Source organism: Lissotriton helveticus, chromosome 1_1 (genome assembly GCF_964261635.1).
Source record: "Lissotriton helveticus chromosome 1_1, aLisHel1.1, whole genome shotgun sequence".
NCBI lineage: Eukaryota > Metazoa > Chordata > Amphibia > Caudata > Salamandridae > Lissotriton > Lissotriton helveticus.
The window spans coordinates 1,289,420,172-1,289,437,136 of record NC_136057.1 but is presented as its reverse complement, the minus strand read 5'-3'; the positions used below and the strand labels follow the sequence as shown (position 1 = coordinate 1,289,437,136).

The 16,965-nt window shown below is 45.9% G+C and overlaps 1 protein-coding gene across 1 annotated transcript in view; it reads right to left on the bottom strand.

Annotated features, from left to right (window-relative positions):
- The window catches only part of LOC144763885 (hyaluronidase-4-like), a 59,414-nt gene extending 44,133 nt beyond the window's left edge, over positions 1–15,281 (bottom strand). The window contains exon 1 of the mRNA XM_078649887.1: positions 14,307–15,281. Coding sequence (XP_078506013.1) covers positions 14,307–15,281 — 975 coding nt within the window. The remainder of the gene's footprint in view (positions 1–14,306) is intronic.
- Between the last annotated feature and the right edge of the window lie 1,684 nt (positions 15,282–16,965).

The following is a 16,965-nucleotide window of genomic DNA, read 5'->3' as shown; positions in this document are numbered from 1 at the left end:
AATCTATCAAACGATGAGAAAACTATGGTACAACCCTATGGACATTGTAAAACATAATCTGCTTTGGAAATCGAAAGTATTGCTGAAAAAGGCAAAATGGGAATATTTTCTTTCCTTTTGAACCTCGGATAGAGCGGACTCCAGGACTTGCTGCTCGGACCCACTAGCATTGCCCAGTTTCCAGCAACTGTTCGCCGGACCCGCTCCGCGGGTCCCGCAGCACAAGGACCCCACTGGGGTGTGTGTGGCAGCGCTACAGGGCTGTGAGCGTGACGCCAGGGACTCCAACAACCAGTAGTCCCTGCGAGGCCAACACCTGACATCTGGCCTGCTCTCCCAGTCAGCCACGCCCCCAGCGAACCTGCCTGGTGAAAAGCAGTTTCCTTAACCGGACCTGGTGGGATTTTCTTTCCTTTTGAACCTCGGATAGAGCGGACTCCAGGACTTGCTGCTCGGACCCACTAGCATTGCCCAGTTTCCAGCAACTGTTCGCCGGACCAGCTCCGCGGGTCCTGCAGCACAAGGACTCCACGGGGGTGTGTGTGGCAGCGCTACAGGGCTGCGAGCGTGACGCCAGGGACTCCAACAACCATGAGTCCCTGCAAGGCCAACACCTGACACCTGGCCCGCTCTCCCTGTCAGCCACGCCCCCAGCGAACCTGCCTGGTGAAAAGCAGTTTCCTTCACCGGACCTGGTGGGATTTTCTTTCCTTTTGAACCTCGGATAGAGCGGACTCCAAGACTTGCTGCTCGGACCCACTAGCATTGCCCAGTTTCAAGCAACTGTTCGCCGGACCCACTCCCCGGGTCCCGCAGCACAAGGACTCCACTGGGGTGTGTGTGGCAGCGCTACAGGGCTGCGAGCGTGACGCTAGGGACTCCAACAACCAGGAGTCCCTGCGAGGCCAACACCTGACACCAGGCCCGCTCTCCCTGTCAGCCACGCCCCCAGCGAACCTGCCTGGTGAAAAGCAGTTTCCTTCACCGGACCTGGTGGGATTTTCTTTCCTTTTGAACCTCGGATAGAGCGGACTCCAGGACTTGCTGCTCGGACCCACTAGCATTGCCCAGTGTCCAGCAACTGTTCGCCAGACCCGCTCCGCGGGTCCCGCAGCACAAGGACTCCACTGGGGTGTGTGTGGCAGTGCTACAGGGCTGCGAGCGTGACGCCAGGGACTCCAACAACCAGGAGTCCCTGCGAGGCCAACACCTGACACCTGGCCCGCTCTCCCTGTCAGCCACGCCCCCAGCGAACCTGCCTGGTGAAAAGCAGTTTCCTTCACCGGTCCTGGTGGGATTTTCTTTCCTTTTGAACCTCGGATAGAGCGGACTCCAGGACTTGCTGCTCGGACCCACTAGCATTGCCCAGTTTCCAGCAACTGTTCGCCGGACCCACTCCGCGGGTCCCGCAGCACAAGGACTCCACTGGGGTGTGTGTGGCAGCGCTACAGGGCTGCGAGCGTGACGCCAGGGACTCCAACAACCAGGAGTCCCTGCGAGGCCAACACCTGACACCTGGCCCACTCTCCCTGTCACCCACGCCCCCAGCGAACCTGCCTGGTGAAAAGCAGTTTCCTTCACCGGACCTGGTGAGATTTTCTTTCCTTTTGAACCTCGGATAGAGCGGACTCCAGGACTTGCTGCTCAGACCCAATAGCATTGCCCAGTTTCCAGCAACTGTTCGCCGGACCCGCTCCGCGGGTCCCGCAGCACAAGGACTCCACTGGGGTGTGTGTGGCAACGCTACAGGGCTGCGAGCGTGACGCCAGGGACTCCAACAACCAGGAGTCCCTCCAAGGCCAACACCTGACACCTGGCCCGCTCTCCCTGTCAGCCACGCCCCCAGCGAACCTGCCTGGTGAAAAGTAGTTTCCTTCACCGGACCTGGTGGGATTTTCTTTCCTTTTGAACCTCGGATAGAGCGGACTCCAGGACTTGCTGCTCGGACCCACTAGCATTGCCCAGTTTCCAGCAACTGTTCGCCGGACCCGCTCCGCGGGTCCCGCAGCACAAGGACTCCACTGGGGTGTGTGTGGAAGCGCTACAGGGCTGCGAGCGTGACGCCAGGGACTCCAACAACCAGGAGTCCCTGCGAGGCCAACACCTGACACCTTACCCGCTCTCCCTGTCAGCCACGCCCCCAGCGAACCTGCCTGGTGAAAAGCAGTTTCCTTCACCGGACCTGGTGGGATTTTCTTTCCTTTTGAACCTCGGATAGAGCGGACTCCAGGACTTGCTGCTCGGACCCACTAGCATTGCCCAGTTTCCAGCAACTGTTCGCTGGACCCGCTCCGCGGGTCCCGCAGCACAAGGACTCCACTGGGGTGTGTGTGGCAGCGCTACAGGGCTGCGAGCGTGACGCCAGGGACTCCAACAACCAGGCGTCCCTGCGAGGCCAACACCTGACACCTGGCCCGCTCTCCCTGTCAGCCACGCCCCCAGTGTACACGTATATAGACAGACTAAGACCCGCGCACGCAGGACGCGCGCGGAACGAAGCGCAGAGCGAAGCCCGGGAAAAGGGCGGGCCGTTTATGGCCGTTCGAGGACCGGAGAGACCGGGACCGGGCCACCCCCCTGGTCGGGACCATTACACCATCCCATTTGTCACACCCCTTGACCACACAGACCCAGAGATGAGTACCAGGGAAACAAGGAGCAAATCCGCACAGGCTGCGGCTGGAACTGCCAAAGGTACCATCGATAATTATTTCGTCAAACCAGGATCACTTTTGATAGACTGGATTGCTGTACTCGAAAGACGTATCTCCCAAGAAATCGATTGGGTAAGGAGATCATCAATGGGTCCACTGGCTCTGGCTAAAACACCTGAAGGAAGGCCAGAACTTCACACTTCCACCGTGAGGGTTCAGGGCTAAATCAGTCAGTTATTAACCCAGACCTTACCATGGAGACCTTAAATGATCTTGAGGATATGAGCCTAATGACTCTACCAACGGGCCAAATACCACCTGACCCACCTAACCCACTCCCGATCCCTAGCCAGGACTCGGCCATAGTCACCATCAGCGAGAACACCTCCGATCGCTCAAGGGGAGTAAAGGAAGGGGCAATTACAAAAAGGAAGAAAGGGGGGCAAACTAAAGGAGGGTGCAAGCCAAAAACATCTAAGCCCAACCCCTAAAAGGACGCTGCTAGTTCTGGTGCCAATATCTCCGGCCAATCATCCAAGATTAGTGCAGATGACCCACCTATTGTTATTGTACCGACAGACACATCACCTCATTCCACTAACATCTCTATGGAATCCTCTAGCGAGGACATTACACTCGCAGATATAGGTACATTGTTTAGGTCACTCTTAAGCCCCCTCGAAGCCCGGCTGATAAAGATCGAAGCCAGGTTGGTCAACATTGAAAAATCTACAGTCCAATTGGCAGACAGTCTCAAAATAGAAACTAACGGAGCCAAAGGGGGGTTAGACCAAAAGCTTAAAAAGAGCGTTGACTCCACAAATATAATGAAGAAAACTGGCCCAGCCATTCCTCACCATACACAACACAAACCCAACCTAAATAAGACTCCACAACCTATGGCCACTGCAAACGAAACCGTTTTACCAATACAAACTCAGGCACTGGTACTTCCATCCTCAAACATATCTGTAAACCCCAAAGATAACGCTAATCCCTCTGACAAAATACAAAGCGATCCAAAACCCGTAGATAATATGCAAAATAATCTCCGCAAAATCAAACCTACAAATCTACCACCTGAGGCGTCCCCCTATACAGTGATCCTGGTGGGTGTCCCCGAACTATTACCCACTGCCACAGAGACGACTGCCTCACTCAAGAACAAAGTTATTAACTGGTTGTCTATATATAGACCTCTTTCACAAGGCACAACCAGCGATGTTCTTATGGTGAGACGTGTCACCTGGGTGGGTAATCTGAGAAAAACAATTAGAGGTGACTGCGTTGTGGTCAGTTTTAGAGAACCAAGGACAGCCTCCTACATCTGCAGCTGGGGTCTTGATGACCAAGGGAGCAACATCCAGTCTCTCCCTCTCTCATTCTTTTACCCATCAAGCATGTATACATTAGAAGATCCAAGATGGGGGTATCACCAAGAATTATTGGGAGATTGGGAGAGTAATAGTGTTGGAAGGAGGGAGCCTCATTATCATAGGAGCTTTGTGCCCGAATACTTACCTATACATGGTGATGAAGAGGGCTGGGAGAATAGCACTAGGAGGAGGGGTGGATGGGGTGGCAGAACGAGAGGAGTCCCAGGGCCACACAGAATGCACCACCCAGCTTACTTCCCCACTTCTAACAGGTACAGCAGCCTGGAAACGGTTGGCTGACAGCTAGAGACTAAAGTCAGGGGTTGGCATCAATTTTACCTAATAGATGCCTGTGAGGACAGATTTACCTACCGTGAACGAGCCCAGCCCTTAGAAGAATTAACAACTGCTCCCAATGAACTCAGTCACTGCCAAGACCCTGGTACCCCTATAACAGATACATTGAGAAACAGTAGTAACTTAGGGTCTGGACAGGGGGAATCATTACAACACCCAACGGTAAATTCTGCCGCAAAAGAAAACAGCCACTCTAATACTGAGACACTATCCCCAAGACTTCCAACATTCAGCATGATTTCATGGAATGTAGCTGGGCTTGGTAATAAAATGGATTGCCCGGAGTGGCTGTCTTTCATTAGCTCAAAAAGCATCTGCCTCTTCCAGGAAACCTGGGCAAGAGAGGAGTACACATGCCCAGGGTTCGCAGGGTTCTCCAAATACGCCAAATGGGGGGGGGGAACAACCGTCAGGTGGGTTGGCAACTTTGGTTGCCTCCCATCTAGGCTGTCAGGCCAGGTGCTTAACTGTCGACTCTGAAGATATTTTACCTGTCCTGTTAGAATGGCCAAATTTCGCAAAACTGATGATAATGAACGTCCATTCGAGACCCGCTGTTCTATCATGCGAATCAAATACCTTCGAAGAACTCTCGGTTTTCCTGAGCGAAATCCCAAGGGACTGCCCCTATGTGGTTGCAGGGGACCTGAACTCGCACTATGAGCCACTTCCTGGCCTTCTTGATGGACCCTCCCTAGAGGAGGATTCAAGATGGCTGATACCTGCCACGGTGGCACCCCCACCAAGAGCTTGGACCCCCCTTGCACTCCAGATAACCGCACTCACTCTTAACCATGGTCTAAGGGCTTGTAACGGCCGCACCAAATCAGACAACCCAAGCAAATGCACTTTCAATAAAATAGGAAGTGAATCCAGACTAGACTATGTCCTGGTCCAACTGTCACGTTGGTCACGAATTATCGACTTCAGGATTCTGGATAGAGAGGACAGTGACCATAATGCTCTCGAACTCGAATACGCCATGCCAGGCATCGAGGACATGGGACTGGATAAAGAAAATGCAGTGACAGGGTTACTTCTGGAGAATATTAGGAGGAGAGTTAGGTGGGGAAAATTGGCCACAAGTGGCGACAAACTACCTAGGCTCTATGCCAGAATTACCCCAGTGCTGGAAAAGGCATTTGCCCTTGCAAAGGAACTAGATAATGGGGAAAACAGAGAGCAGCTATGGCGAATCCACGAAGATCTGGTAAATACCCTGGAGTTAGATCTATTTGTTAACGGAGCAGGTAGAACTAGCAGGACATATAAAAAGTCCTGGTACAATGCTACATGCCGGGACTCAAAACGAGAACTTCTACTCACAATAAAGGCACGTAGATCCCAGGAGGAGATAAAAGCCAGAAGACGGGCTTATAAGACATTGTTGGCAAATGCTAAGGCCGAATGGGACCAAAAACACTGGGAGGAACTCTCTGGTGCACTAGCCACGAAAGACTCTCGTAAATTTTGGCGGCTAGTCAATAATGGGTCAGAAGATCTCCCCTCGGCAATCGAACCCAACATTGCCCCGAGCACATGGCAAGAGCACTATCAATCCTTATATGCAGTGGTGGATTCGTCGGAAGGTACCCCCCATTGTACTATTCCGAGCAACCAAGAGGGTGAACCCTTCACGGAAAAAGAAGTTCGCGCTGCAATTGCAGGGTTGGCAGGAGGGAAAGCCCCAGGGCTTGATGGGGTGCCAGGAGATCTTTACAAGCAGGAGCCAGGGATATGGGCTCCCTATCTCATGCTGATATTTAACGCGGTTCTCAAGGGTATGGAGGTCCCCGACACTTGGCTGGGCGCAGAGGTGGTCCCAATATTTAAAAAGGGATCCCCTCTGCTCCCAGCCAACTACCGCTCAATAAGCCTTATCGATGTTTCACAGAAGCTTTTCGGTAGGCTAATATTGGACCGGATGCAGAACTGGTTGGAGGAAACACACACTCTTAGCCCATAAAAGGCAGGTATCAGGAGGGGGGTCTCCACAATTGACCAAATATTCAGATTAAATCTCATGTACTGGAGGACTGCGCTGATCGAGGGAGGCACCTTGTACACGGTCTTTGTGGACCTACGTGCCGCCTTCGATCTAGTGCCAAGATCCAAACTATGGGAGGTAATGGGAGAGCTAGGCGTTCCGAAAGACATCCTTGCAATCCTGATGAAATTACATTTAAACAACTTCGCACGGGTCAGGTGCGGGAGAAGTGGTAATCTAACTGAAAGATTCCCCGTTCACAGAGGGGTGAGACAGGGTTGTGTGCTTGCACCGACCTTGTTCTGCCTCTTTGTGAACGGGGTAATCATGCACCTGACTGGGATTGCCAACACCGATGCCCCAAAATTGACCAGTAGCAGGGTGCCCGCAATTATGTTTGCGGATGACACCCTGCTCCTGTCCAAATCCCCGATGGGCATTCAGAGGGTGTTAGACGCCTTTCTGGAATTTTGCACCGAAAGGGGACTCAAAATTAACCCCCAGAAAACGAAATTTATGATCTTAAACCCCATGTCCTTCAAGCGGCCAAATCCTATGCTTGGCACAGTGCGCTTGGAAAGGGTCCACACAATAGAGTATTTGGGGATAACCCTAAACCAAAACCTCACGTGGGGGGCTCACCAGATTAAAGCGAATATGAAGCTGGCCCAGAGGGCGGGTGGTATCATGAGGATTGCGACTAAGTCAACAAACCGCCCTATTAGCCCCGCTATTCAAATATATAAAGCCCAGGCGCGGGGGGGAGTTACCTATGGGGGAGAGATATGGGGTCACAATTTATCATCTAATTTGCTGACCACAGAGAACAAATTCCTAAGGCAGCTGACCGCTCTCCCGCCAAGTACCCCACTCCTGCCCCTGAGACTGGATTTGGGTCTGAATCCTATCACGGAGGAATTAGGCCTCAAACCATTAACATTCTGGCGTCGTATCTGGAGCAGCCAAGATCTTACCTCCTACAGATCTGAGTTACAGGAATTTCTATCTCTCCCCAACGCCACCAAGATCCCTTGGATACATTATATCAGGAGAACTTGTGAGACCCTTGGATTACCAGAACTATGGTCACATCCAGAAAGCACAAGTACCATGATCCCAAGGAAAGTGCTCTCCAGAGCATATTATGACAAAATGCTTCTCCGAGCCCTGGACAGCGCACGAGAGGGATCTCTGACACATCGTTTTATCACAATCAAAGACTCATACAACCTCGAAAGTGTCTTGGATGGCATGACTCCTGTCTTAACAAGAAAACTATTCCTGCAATGGAGGTGCGGGACCCTTCCTCTGATGTCCTTTACCAAAGCATGGTCCTCCCGGTCCCCTACAGAGACGTGCCCTGCAAGTGCTCACACTAAGGAGAATGAAGCACATGTGATTTTTTTCTGTCGAGCCTATCAAAAAAGCAGGACATTTTGGCTCGTCCCCCTCCTTAAAAACCTGGGATTTAGAACATTTCTACCTGCATTCAGAGTCCTAAAGACAGATTTATCACCGCCAACTGTGTTTGCCTTAGCTAAATTCCTAACTGCAATGTGGCATGCCCGAATCCGATACATTAAGATGGCAAGAGACCCTTGAAACTCCCTGCCCTTGCCTTACTATTACCCCTGTTTTATTACTTCTTTTTTAAACTTATGTACTAATACCAATGATACACTGATACTTTGGAATTTTAATGATGTGATATTTTGTATATCTTTTATGATCACCAGATCGAAATAAAGATTTGAAAAAAAAAAAATGGGAAGCCAATAGACTTATGGAGGAAAATATGTTGGCAAAACTATATGCGGATTGTAAACAAAGCGACGTTGCAAGATTCTGGAAAACCATGAATCTTTTTTTAAGACCTTTGCATGAAGGGATCTCTTCTAATATCACAGAAGAAAACTGGGCAAGCCACCTCAGAAGTCATTTTAATCAGGAAAAAGATTCTTATTTGAAGACAGAAGTTGTTAATGTGGAAATAGATTCTGTCAACAACAACCCACTGTCACTGCATAGGAACACAGGTAACTGAGGAAGTCATGCACCATCTGCAAACAAAGGAGTGTCAAGTTTACAAAAAAATATCAGGCGCCAAATCAAAAAGGGAAGAAAAGAGGGGCACCAGGCCCGAACGGAATTCCGCCCATCACCTATAAACAAGAGGAAAAAGAATGGTGCTGCGCTTGAACCATTATTCTTGGAAATAAGGCACTTTAATTTACTACCTAGCTCCTGGAAGGGCTCAATCATCTCACCCATTTTCAAATCCGGGGACAAGTCTCTTCCCCAAAACTATTGATTCGTTGCCCTTATGGATAATGATGCCAAATATGTTGCAGGAACACTCCTAGAAGAACTGCAGGACTGGACCACAGAGAAATCCCTAATTCCGGTTAATCAGACCGGTTTTGCTAAATCGATAGGAATAACTTCTAATATCGTAACAATGGGTATGCTAATAAATAAGGCTGAAACAAACAAAATGCTGATTCACTTTTGTTTTATTGACTACAAGGCCGCCTTTGATCATATAAACCGGAACATGTTATGGTCCAAACTAAACAGATGGGGGATACCAGGACCATTGTTAGACCTGCTGATCAACCTACATACGGAGACGTGGATCCAGATAAAGTTGGGAGACGGCTCACTCCTGTCAAGACGCATAGAAACCAACAAGGGTCTTAAACAGGGCTTTGTCCTAGCTCCCACTCTATTTAACTTGATTTTAGGGGATTTAATCCCTACCCTAAATAGCTGTAACTCCTGTGCACCAAAATTAGGAAGGCTACACAGGGATATTCGGATGCAAATGATCTGACAATAAATCTAGAAAAAACACAGACAATGACAATTAGTAAGAAACAAAACAAGTAATACTCCTGGTTTTGGAACAAAACTCGTATTGAGAATACGTCAGTATACAAATATTTAGGTGTAACAATTGATAACAGTGGCCTGTTTTCTGTACAGAAAACTATAATCAGGGGTAAAGGCGTCGCCTCAGCAATCGCTCTGAAAGCACTAAATAGTTAACTTACGAGCCCTTCTCTTTTGCCTCTGACACAAGTAATACAAGTTAAATTGTTGCCAACAATAACTACAGGAGTGAAGTACTGAGAGGCAGAGATGCTAAGAATCTGTACAATACAGTCACAGCTGCGTACAGGATTATATTTAGCCTGCCCAAACAAACTTCACCGGCCCAAATCAGGCTTGAGTTTGGCATCCAGAAACAGACCCTGGCAAGACAGGGCGTGTATATAGTAGTTTGGGACAAAACGCGAAAAACCAAACACGGTACCTTAAATGACCATCTATGGAATGAGCTAGAACAACATCCAGCCTCACCAGCTGCAAAGTACCTCAAAAGGAGCGTGTTGAATCTTGGTTTACAACAGCTTTGGGACACCCCGACAAGCCATACCATGCTGAAAAGATTGGTCAGGAAAACAATTAAGTATCTCTCATGGATTGAGGATAAGGCAGCATTCGCAAAAACGTCACACTGCTGGATGATCCAGAACTCATATACCACACAGGTATTGCAGAACTATCTCGACTTGGGTTATTCAAAAATAACCAAAATGAAATTCTTAAAGTACAGGTTGGGTCTGTTACCCTGTATCCGGCACCTCCCGCACTGGTTAAAGGAAAAGTCGGGCTTCTTCTGTCGGTTATGTGGTTCGGTGCCGGAGGATATGCCGCATTTGCTGTGCTCCTGTGACAAACTGTTGGAAGAATCGAAAGCACCTGCTAAAATTCCTTTTTAACCAACGAGGAATTCGTTCACAAAGGCAGGCAGTTCTTGCCTACCTCACTCCCCATGACCCATGTGAGGTTTATGATGGCAGTGGAAAAGAAAATGCCAAAAGCTGACTCTAAATTGCCTTTAGACACTCTTTGCATCTCACGAACCATACCTGATCTGCGAACTTGTGAAGGAACTAGATAAGAAATCATTACGACGTGAACTGTCTTTTAGATAATTTTGTTATTTCATGATTCTCAGTAGAATGGTAGTCTTGTGCAATTCATGAAGGTTGAGGGAAAGATTTTGCCTAAACCTGCTCTTAACTGTTTTTTGGATAATTTTACTAATGAACCTATATTTATTTACTACTAATCAAAACATGAGATTTTATGACTTTATTTAGGAAGGAAAATTTGTGAGTGGTGATATACTGTTTCTTGAGTTGTACGTGGAGGTAATTTAAAATTGGTTGATATATTGTTTATTTTAAACTTTGTATTGCAATAGTTTTAAGTAACTATGCAAATAAACTACTACTACTACTACTAACAGGAGAATCTAGGTAAGATGTGAAAAAAAAATCAAAACGTATTGTTCTGGGCCTTTTTGAGTGAGTGTGATTGTGAGAGCATGTGTGTGTGCATGTGTGTGTGAGAGAGGTGTTCGAATTAGTGCAGGGAGTGGGTGAAGGTGTGTTTGAGTGGAATTGTGCATGAATGAAAGGGATTGAGAGTAAGTGAGAACTCGTGAGAGTGCATGTAAATTTGAGGATGTGTGTGTGGCTCAGAGTGAGTGTGAGAGTGAATAAAAATGAGTCTGACTGAAAATTAATAGGTGTCAGAGTGAGAGGATGAGGGAGTGAGAGGGTGCCAGAGTCCAAGGGAGTAAGTTATTGTGAGTGAGTATGTGTGAGTTAGAATGAGTGAGTGAGAGACAAAAAACATGAAAGAGTGAGAGTGTGTGTTTGAGTTTGTGCGTGAGTGAGTGAAAATCAGTGAGTGCATGTAAGAGAATGTGAGAGTCTGTGAGAAAGAGCAGGAGTGAGAATCAATGAAGGTGAGTGTGTGAGTGTGTGAGAGTGAATATGGGCTTGATGCGCATGAATGAGACTGACTGAGTGAATGTGAGTGAGAATCAGTGAGAGTGGATGGAAATCAGTGTGACTGAGTGAGAGTGAATGTATGTGTAAATGTGAGTGTGCTTGTTGGTGTATCTGAGATTGAATGAGGGAGAGAAAATGAGAATGAGTAACGATGAGTAAGTGGAATAGGGAGTGGGAGTCAGTGAGAGAAGGGAGTGTTAGAATAAATGAGCTAGTGTGAATGAGCATGATTGAGTTAAAATAAGTGAGTGAAGGGGAGTAAGAGAATGAAGGTATGAAAGAGCGAGAGTGAGTGTGTGCATAAGTGTCTTTGTAAGTCTGTACCTGAGTGAGAATTCCTGCCACGTATGCCACGTATGACAGTGTGAGAGACACTAAGAGACAGTGAATGTGTCAGTATATTTATGTGAATAATTGAGAGTATTAATCAGAATGAGCGATAGGAAGAATGTGAGGTGAGTGTGTTTGTGATCTAGAATGAGTGAGGGAAGGGGAATTATTGTATGAGTGAGCAAGAACACGAGTATGTGTTATGCTTGCTAACCTGCCACAGGCCATAGGTTACTCTTGGTAATTATTGGTTTATGGAGGCACCTAGGGCCACGTACTGGTACAGGCCTATTGGAGATAGAAACTGCAAGCACTGGCATACTGTAGGCAGTTCTTGGAATGAGTGGGTCCACATTGCAAAATGCGGGTGCTGACATATTGGATCTTGTCCAAGGTGGGCAGATATGATACATATATGAAGATGCACGTATAATTAGGATTTGTCCCAGGGGTTGTATGTTAAGTGGTATACTATACAAAATTGACCATCATGCGCTGGCCCAAGTACAGGTTGCTGGGTCTATACTTACATATTCCTATAGAAGCCATATTCCTATGGAAGTCGTGCAATTATTTGTTCTAACATGGTTGACAATAGGACTAGTTTAACCATAGTGTATGTAATAAGATGTCTGATAATCTAATTGTGGAAACTTAAGGTTGTTTGTCCCCTTCTTTTAGCCGATTAAATGGGCGACCAGTATGGTGAAATTGTGACACCACTGACAAGACTCCACTGAGTATCCATGACACAGTGTGTCTATTTCCAAACACGTCTGTGCTAGTAAGTCTCTTTACCATGGATGATTCTGAATTAGGTTCCCTTTTAAATCATAGATGTTATTAAAGATGGAAATTATTTTCTTTGTCGCAGTACATTTTTAGAAATCCTGCGGATGACCATAATGAACGATTGGTCCAATTGCTTTTATACAGGTGACTCTATTCAGTTATCTTACATCTCGGTGGTGGATTGATATATCTTTTTTAAGTTAAACTGGGTTTGGTGTTGGCTTACTTTACTTTCTCTTCATGACTGGTTTGTCACCTGGTGCTTAGCTTCTGCCTTTCCTTGAAGCCTTTTTCCTCGAATGAGTCTACACAAACATATGTACAATAGATTAATACAACAAAAATATTTTCTCACTGTACAGGTTTATAACGCTCAAGTGAACTGTGAATCCTGAAGATGACCGTGCAATAATATAGCGGTCGAAACACCGTCAACGCTTTTTTGTGGCCAAATCTAATTAAGGACACAATATTTAGGTTTTGTGTTGTTCCTTTATTGTAACATGTAATGGTTTTGTTTGCCACTTGTCTGGTTTGTGATATGTTTTTTTGTACACCAGCACCTTGTCTTGAGCGTAACTGTTTTTAGAAATCTTTTGAATAATGTATAATAAATAATAACTTTTTTGATATTTGAAATATTGTTTGAAGGGCTTCTTCATTTATACTTTTTTCTCTTTTTAGTGATTCATTACTGTATTTTCTTTACTGTTTGTAAACCTTACATTAATGTGATAGATTGCATATTTTTAGGTGATCCTTCCCCTGAGCCTATTGTTAGGTGTATTGACATATTGGATGTAAGCCTTGGACTAGGGGTGAGAGTGGACTAGGGGGGAGAGAGGCACCCATGAGAACATACTGGCCCTGAAATACTAGAAGCATTTTTTGGCATATGGAGCACCGATGATATTGTATGTAATTGTTTGCATATAGGAGCTCCCTTCACAAAAAGTTATCAATGACACACTGGAGGCCAATTTTATCACATAGAGAGGATCCCATAGCAAATGAAAAGGCTACTCCTGAGAAGTGTTGAGTTTCATTGTTACACAACAAAAGTAATGGACTATTTCATAAGTATTCATTTACAATCCATGGCTTTTTCCCAAATGTATATGAACACATTGCTTAAAAATGAATTGTTTGAATCCATTTCTTTCAAACTTTTCTTGGATGTAGAACCACTAGAACCCTTTTAAAACACGTCAGGCTTGTTTGCTTCATTAGCTGGATTTAGAAAAAATAGTGACAAAGAAGAAAAGCAGAGATGAAAAAGAACCTAAAAACATCAGATCAAGGGCAAGAGTGTGTCAGGTGGTGGAAGAAACAGGCTTGAATTGGAATAAAGATCATGTAGTCTTTGTATTCAGCTCCCGGCATTCAGTAGTGTCGGCTGCAGGCATCTGAGCAAAACTCTCGGCCCAGCACTCATTCTTTTACAAATTAAGCACTGAAGATTGGGAAAGAAACTGCCACAGTATGTGATTGAGTCTAGTTTCTAAGTAACTATAAGGTTCTAGACTGTTTAGGAGGCTGCAATGATTTAGGATGTTGCAATATATTCACCTGCTTAGAGAGCGGCCTGGTCAACAACCATTTCCTGGGAAACTGAGCATAGAAGGCTGCAAGGATTAGGACCAAGCACACCGCTCAGCCTGGAAGAGGCAAAATCTTAGTGACATCTTGTTGGTGGTGAACAGATTTGATCTTACACTACACAGTGCTATTTTGGAGTCTGGTCGCTCCACATTGGTAAAATCAGTGGCCAGTACAGAGTTGCATTATTTTCACTTACTCTCAATACATCCTTTAGCAAATATTGATTGTGAACCAGAGAAATAATTAAAGATACTGAAAAGCAATTCTGGATTTTCTTATGAAAGAAAATTGATTCTGTGGTAGTTTTCTTTAACATTCATAGGATAGACGGAAAACCTACCTCTGAAAGAAATGTCAAGGGTTCTTCTCTGTAGCCTAGTCTAGTGTAGATAAATACTGGCAGAGAATATTCATGAGAAGTCGCTGAAGCTATACGCATAGATTCCTTTACTCGAAACAGGGAGAATGGCCGTACGTTTCCACTGCTTTGGTGGGATTTAAGAAGGACAATCGAAGGGTACAAGGCTGTGCTGCTGTCCCAAAGCCAGGAGAGGTCATTGTTTCTCAGCACTTCTTGTTTTGGACAGGAACCTGAATAGTTCTGCTCATGAAAATTGTAATTGTGGCAATCTGGATACAAGTAAAATCCCCACAGACCATTGGGCCGGATTTTAGTTCCCAGCTGTATGGTCTCCTCCATAAAAGCTTTTGCTCTTTGCTCAAAAACCGTTTTTGCAACTCTGTCAATGTTCTTGGATGAATCGTTCCCAAGCATTTCAGAAACAAGTTTTCTTGACATGTTCCTATAGACATTTTTGATATTCCAGTTTCTTTCCCATTGTGGTCTCCAATGCTCCCAGTCTATAACAGCCAGTCCACTGAAATCCTCTGAGGGAATATAATAATGAATATCCGCACTGGATTTCTCCAGGTGTGATTTTAGGCTGGCATTCTGAGGTAGGCCACCGTTAACTGGTACGTCATGTGATGTATACCATGGGTAATATCCCAATCTATTGAAATAGAATATGGTCACATTCTGCCCTCGTGCACTAGCCAAGGGGCTTCCCGTCAGGTGGAACATGCTCAAATTGATCACTACATCATACTTCATGGAGCAGAGGTCAGTGGGCGCATTCCAAGCAACTATGAATGGTTTCCTGTGGACTATAGGTGGTTGCGCTGGCTTCAGGGCCAAGGAGAAATTCAAAACCAGGAAAATTACTGACCACGTCGAAAGCTGAGGCGCAGAGGCAGTGTATAACAGGAACACTAGTAGATTGCTTTGGAGTTTCACATCCATTTTCACATCCATAGTATCTGCACGTGTCAATTAAAGGGAGCTGACTCTGTAAAATATGAAATAAATTTAATACAAGTTGAATTACATTTTATGTTTATTTTATCCTAAGCTAACCTACTTTTTTCCATCCTAGCTGTCCATGACATACAATGATATCCTCCATATTGAATAATCTAATTATTGTCTCTGCCATTCGAGTTTTTTTGCATATATTGTCTTTTTTATATTCAATCCTCACTCCTCTGTCGGTAAGGTTGACAAAACACTTCGTGGGAAAAATCAATTCTGCATTATTAATACTGCCCTAGTTTACCAATTTCCGCTTTCTTTATATAAATTCGTGCAGCAACTTTAGACACGAAAACAAACAACAAAGACTCTTAATCAGTGGTCGAAGTGGGCGGGATCAGCAGAAGACGGAATGCCCCTACCTCATTTAGTCAATAGATTCCGTTCCCCTACTTTTTTATTTTAAATATTCAGCCCAGGACGGCAGAAATAGCCATGGTCTACAGTGAAGGCTTCGTGGTGGTTCGGGCACTGGCATGGCGGGCAGAGAAGGAAAATACACTTTTCCTTTTGCCCAGAGAAAACAAATGAATAGTGAGTGTAAAATATTATGGTAACCATGCTGTTCCTGCTTACATTTCACATGCTTTACTTAATCTTGCCTTCCCTATGAGTGTTTGCTTTTTCCAGGATGTTTGGACTTTTTTTATTTTTTAGACAGCATACTGCTCTTGTCTAGTGCGTAATTTGAATTGTTTCTCATCCAGGTGTTTATAGCGGGGCACAATTGGGTTGTAGCTGAAGGCAATGCGAGTTTCTCTTAGTGGGAAGGTATGGTGTTCAGTGAGGGAGAGGATATGGCACTATGGTCAGAGCTGCGAATTTGGAACTGAGGAACCAGGTTCAGCCTTCATGACCAGTCCCCCAGGTCACTCTCCTGAGGGAAGAAATTCCTAAACTAGACCTTAGAAGACCCCACAAGACCTTAGACGCCCTGGTGTCTTAGCATCAGCAGCTGGACCCTAGCGCTGGCAAGTGTGAGTTAACCTTGAAGGCCTCTCCACCACAATCCATACTGAAATTCACCTCCTGTCTTGCAGACAGGCCTATGAACCAGCACACCCTAGAGCAAGAGTGACTCTGTTGCAGAGGTCACAGGACACTTGAGAAGGGCCGGCTCTAGGACGGGGTGACCAGTGTGACCTCACCAGGCGCTGACTTTGGGTGGTGGCGTTGTGTTTGCAAGTATATTATGGATCTGCCTCCTACCTGGCTTCCAGCAATTTTCGGAAACAATAAAAATGTCATGTTAACTCTGGTGATTAATGTTCTTCCTAGAGAGAGAGAGAGATATCTCAGAGTTTTGTCTAGTGGAAGTATTTACTCATGTAAAGGTAGCGCAGAAGGTTAATGTGACTGCTGCGAAGAACATGTACCATGCAGATCACAAAGTGCACAAAATGTAAATAGGTCAGTGGGTTACTGCTTTTGTCAGAGAGATCCTTTTGTTACTTGCAGTTTATAAGTTAAAACCCTAACATAGAACAGTGAACTATTAACTGTCATCTACGAGCTGCATGCAAACTGCAAGGTATAAATTGGAGCGTTATGATTTTTTCCCCTAGTCTTTGATTATCCTAATGTTGCAAAAGGTGTTCATTCAGATGGAAATCAATTCAGATTATTA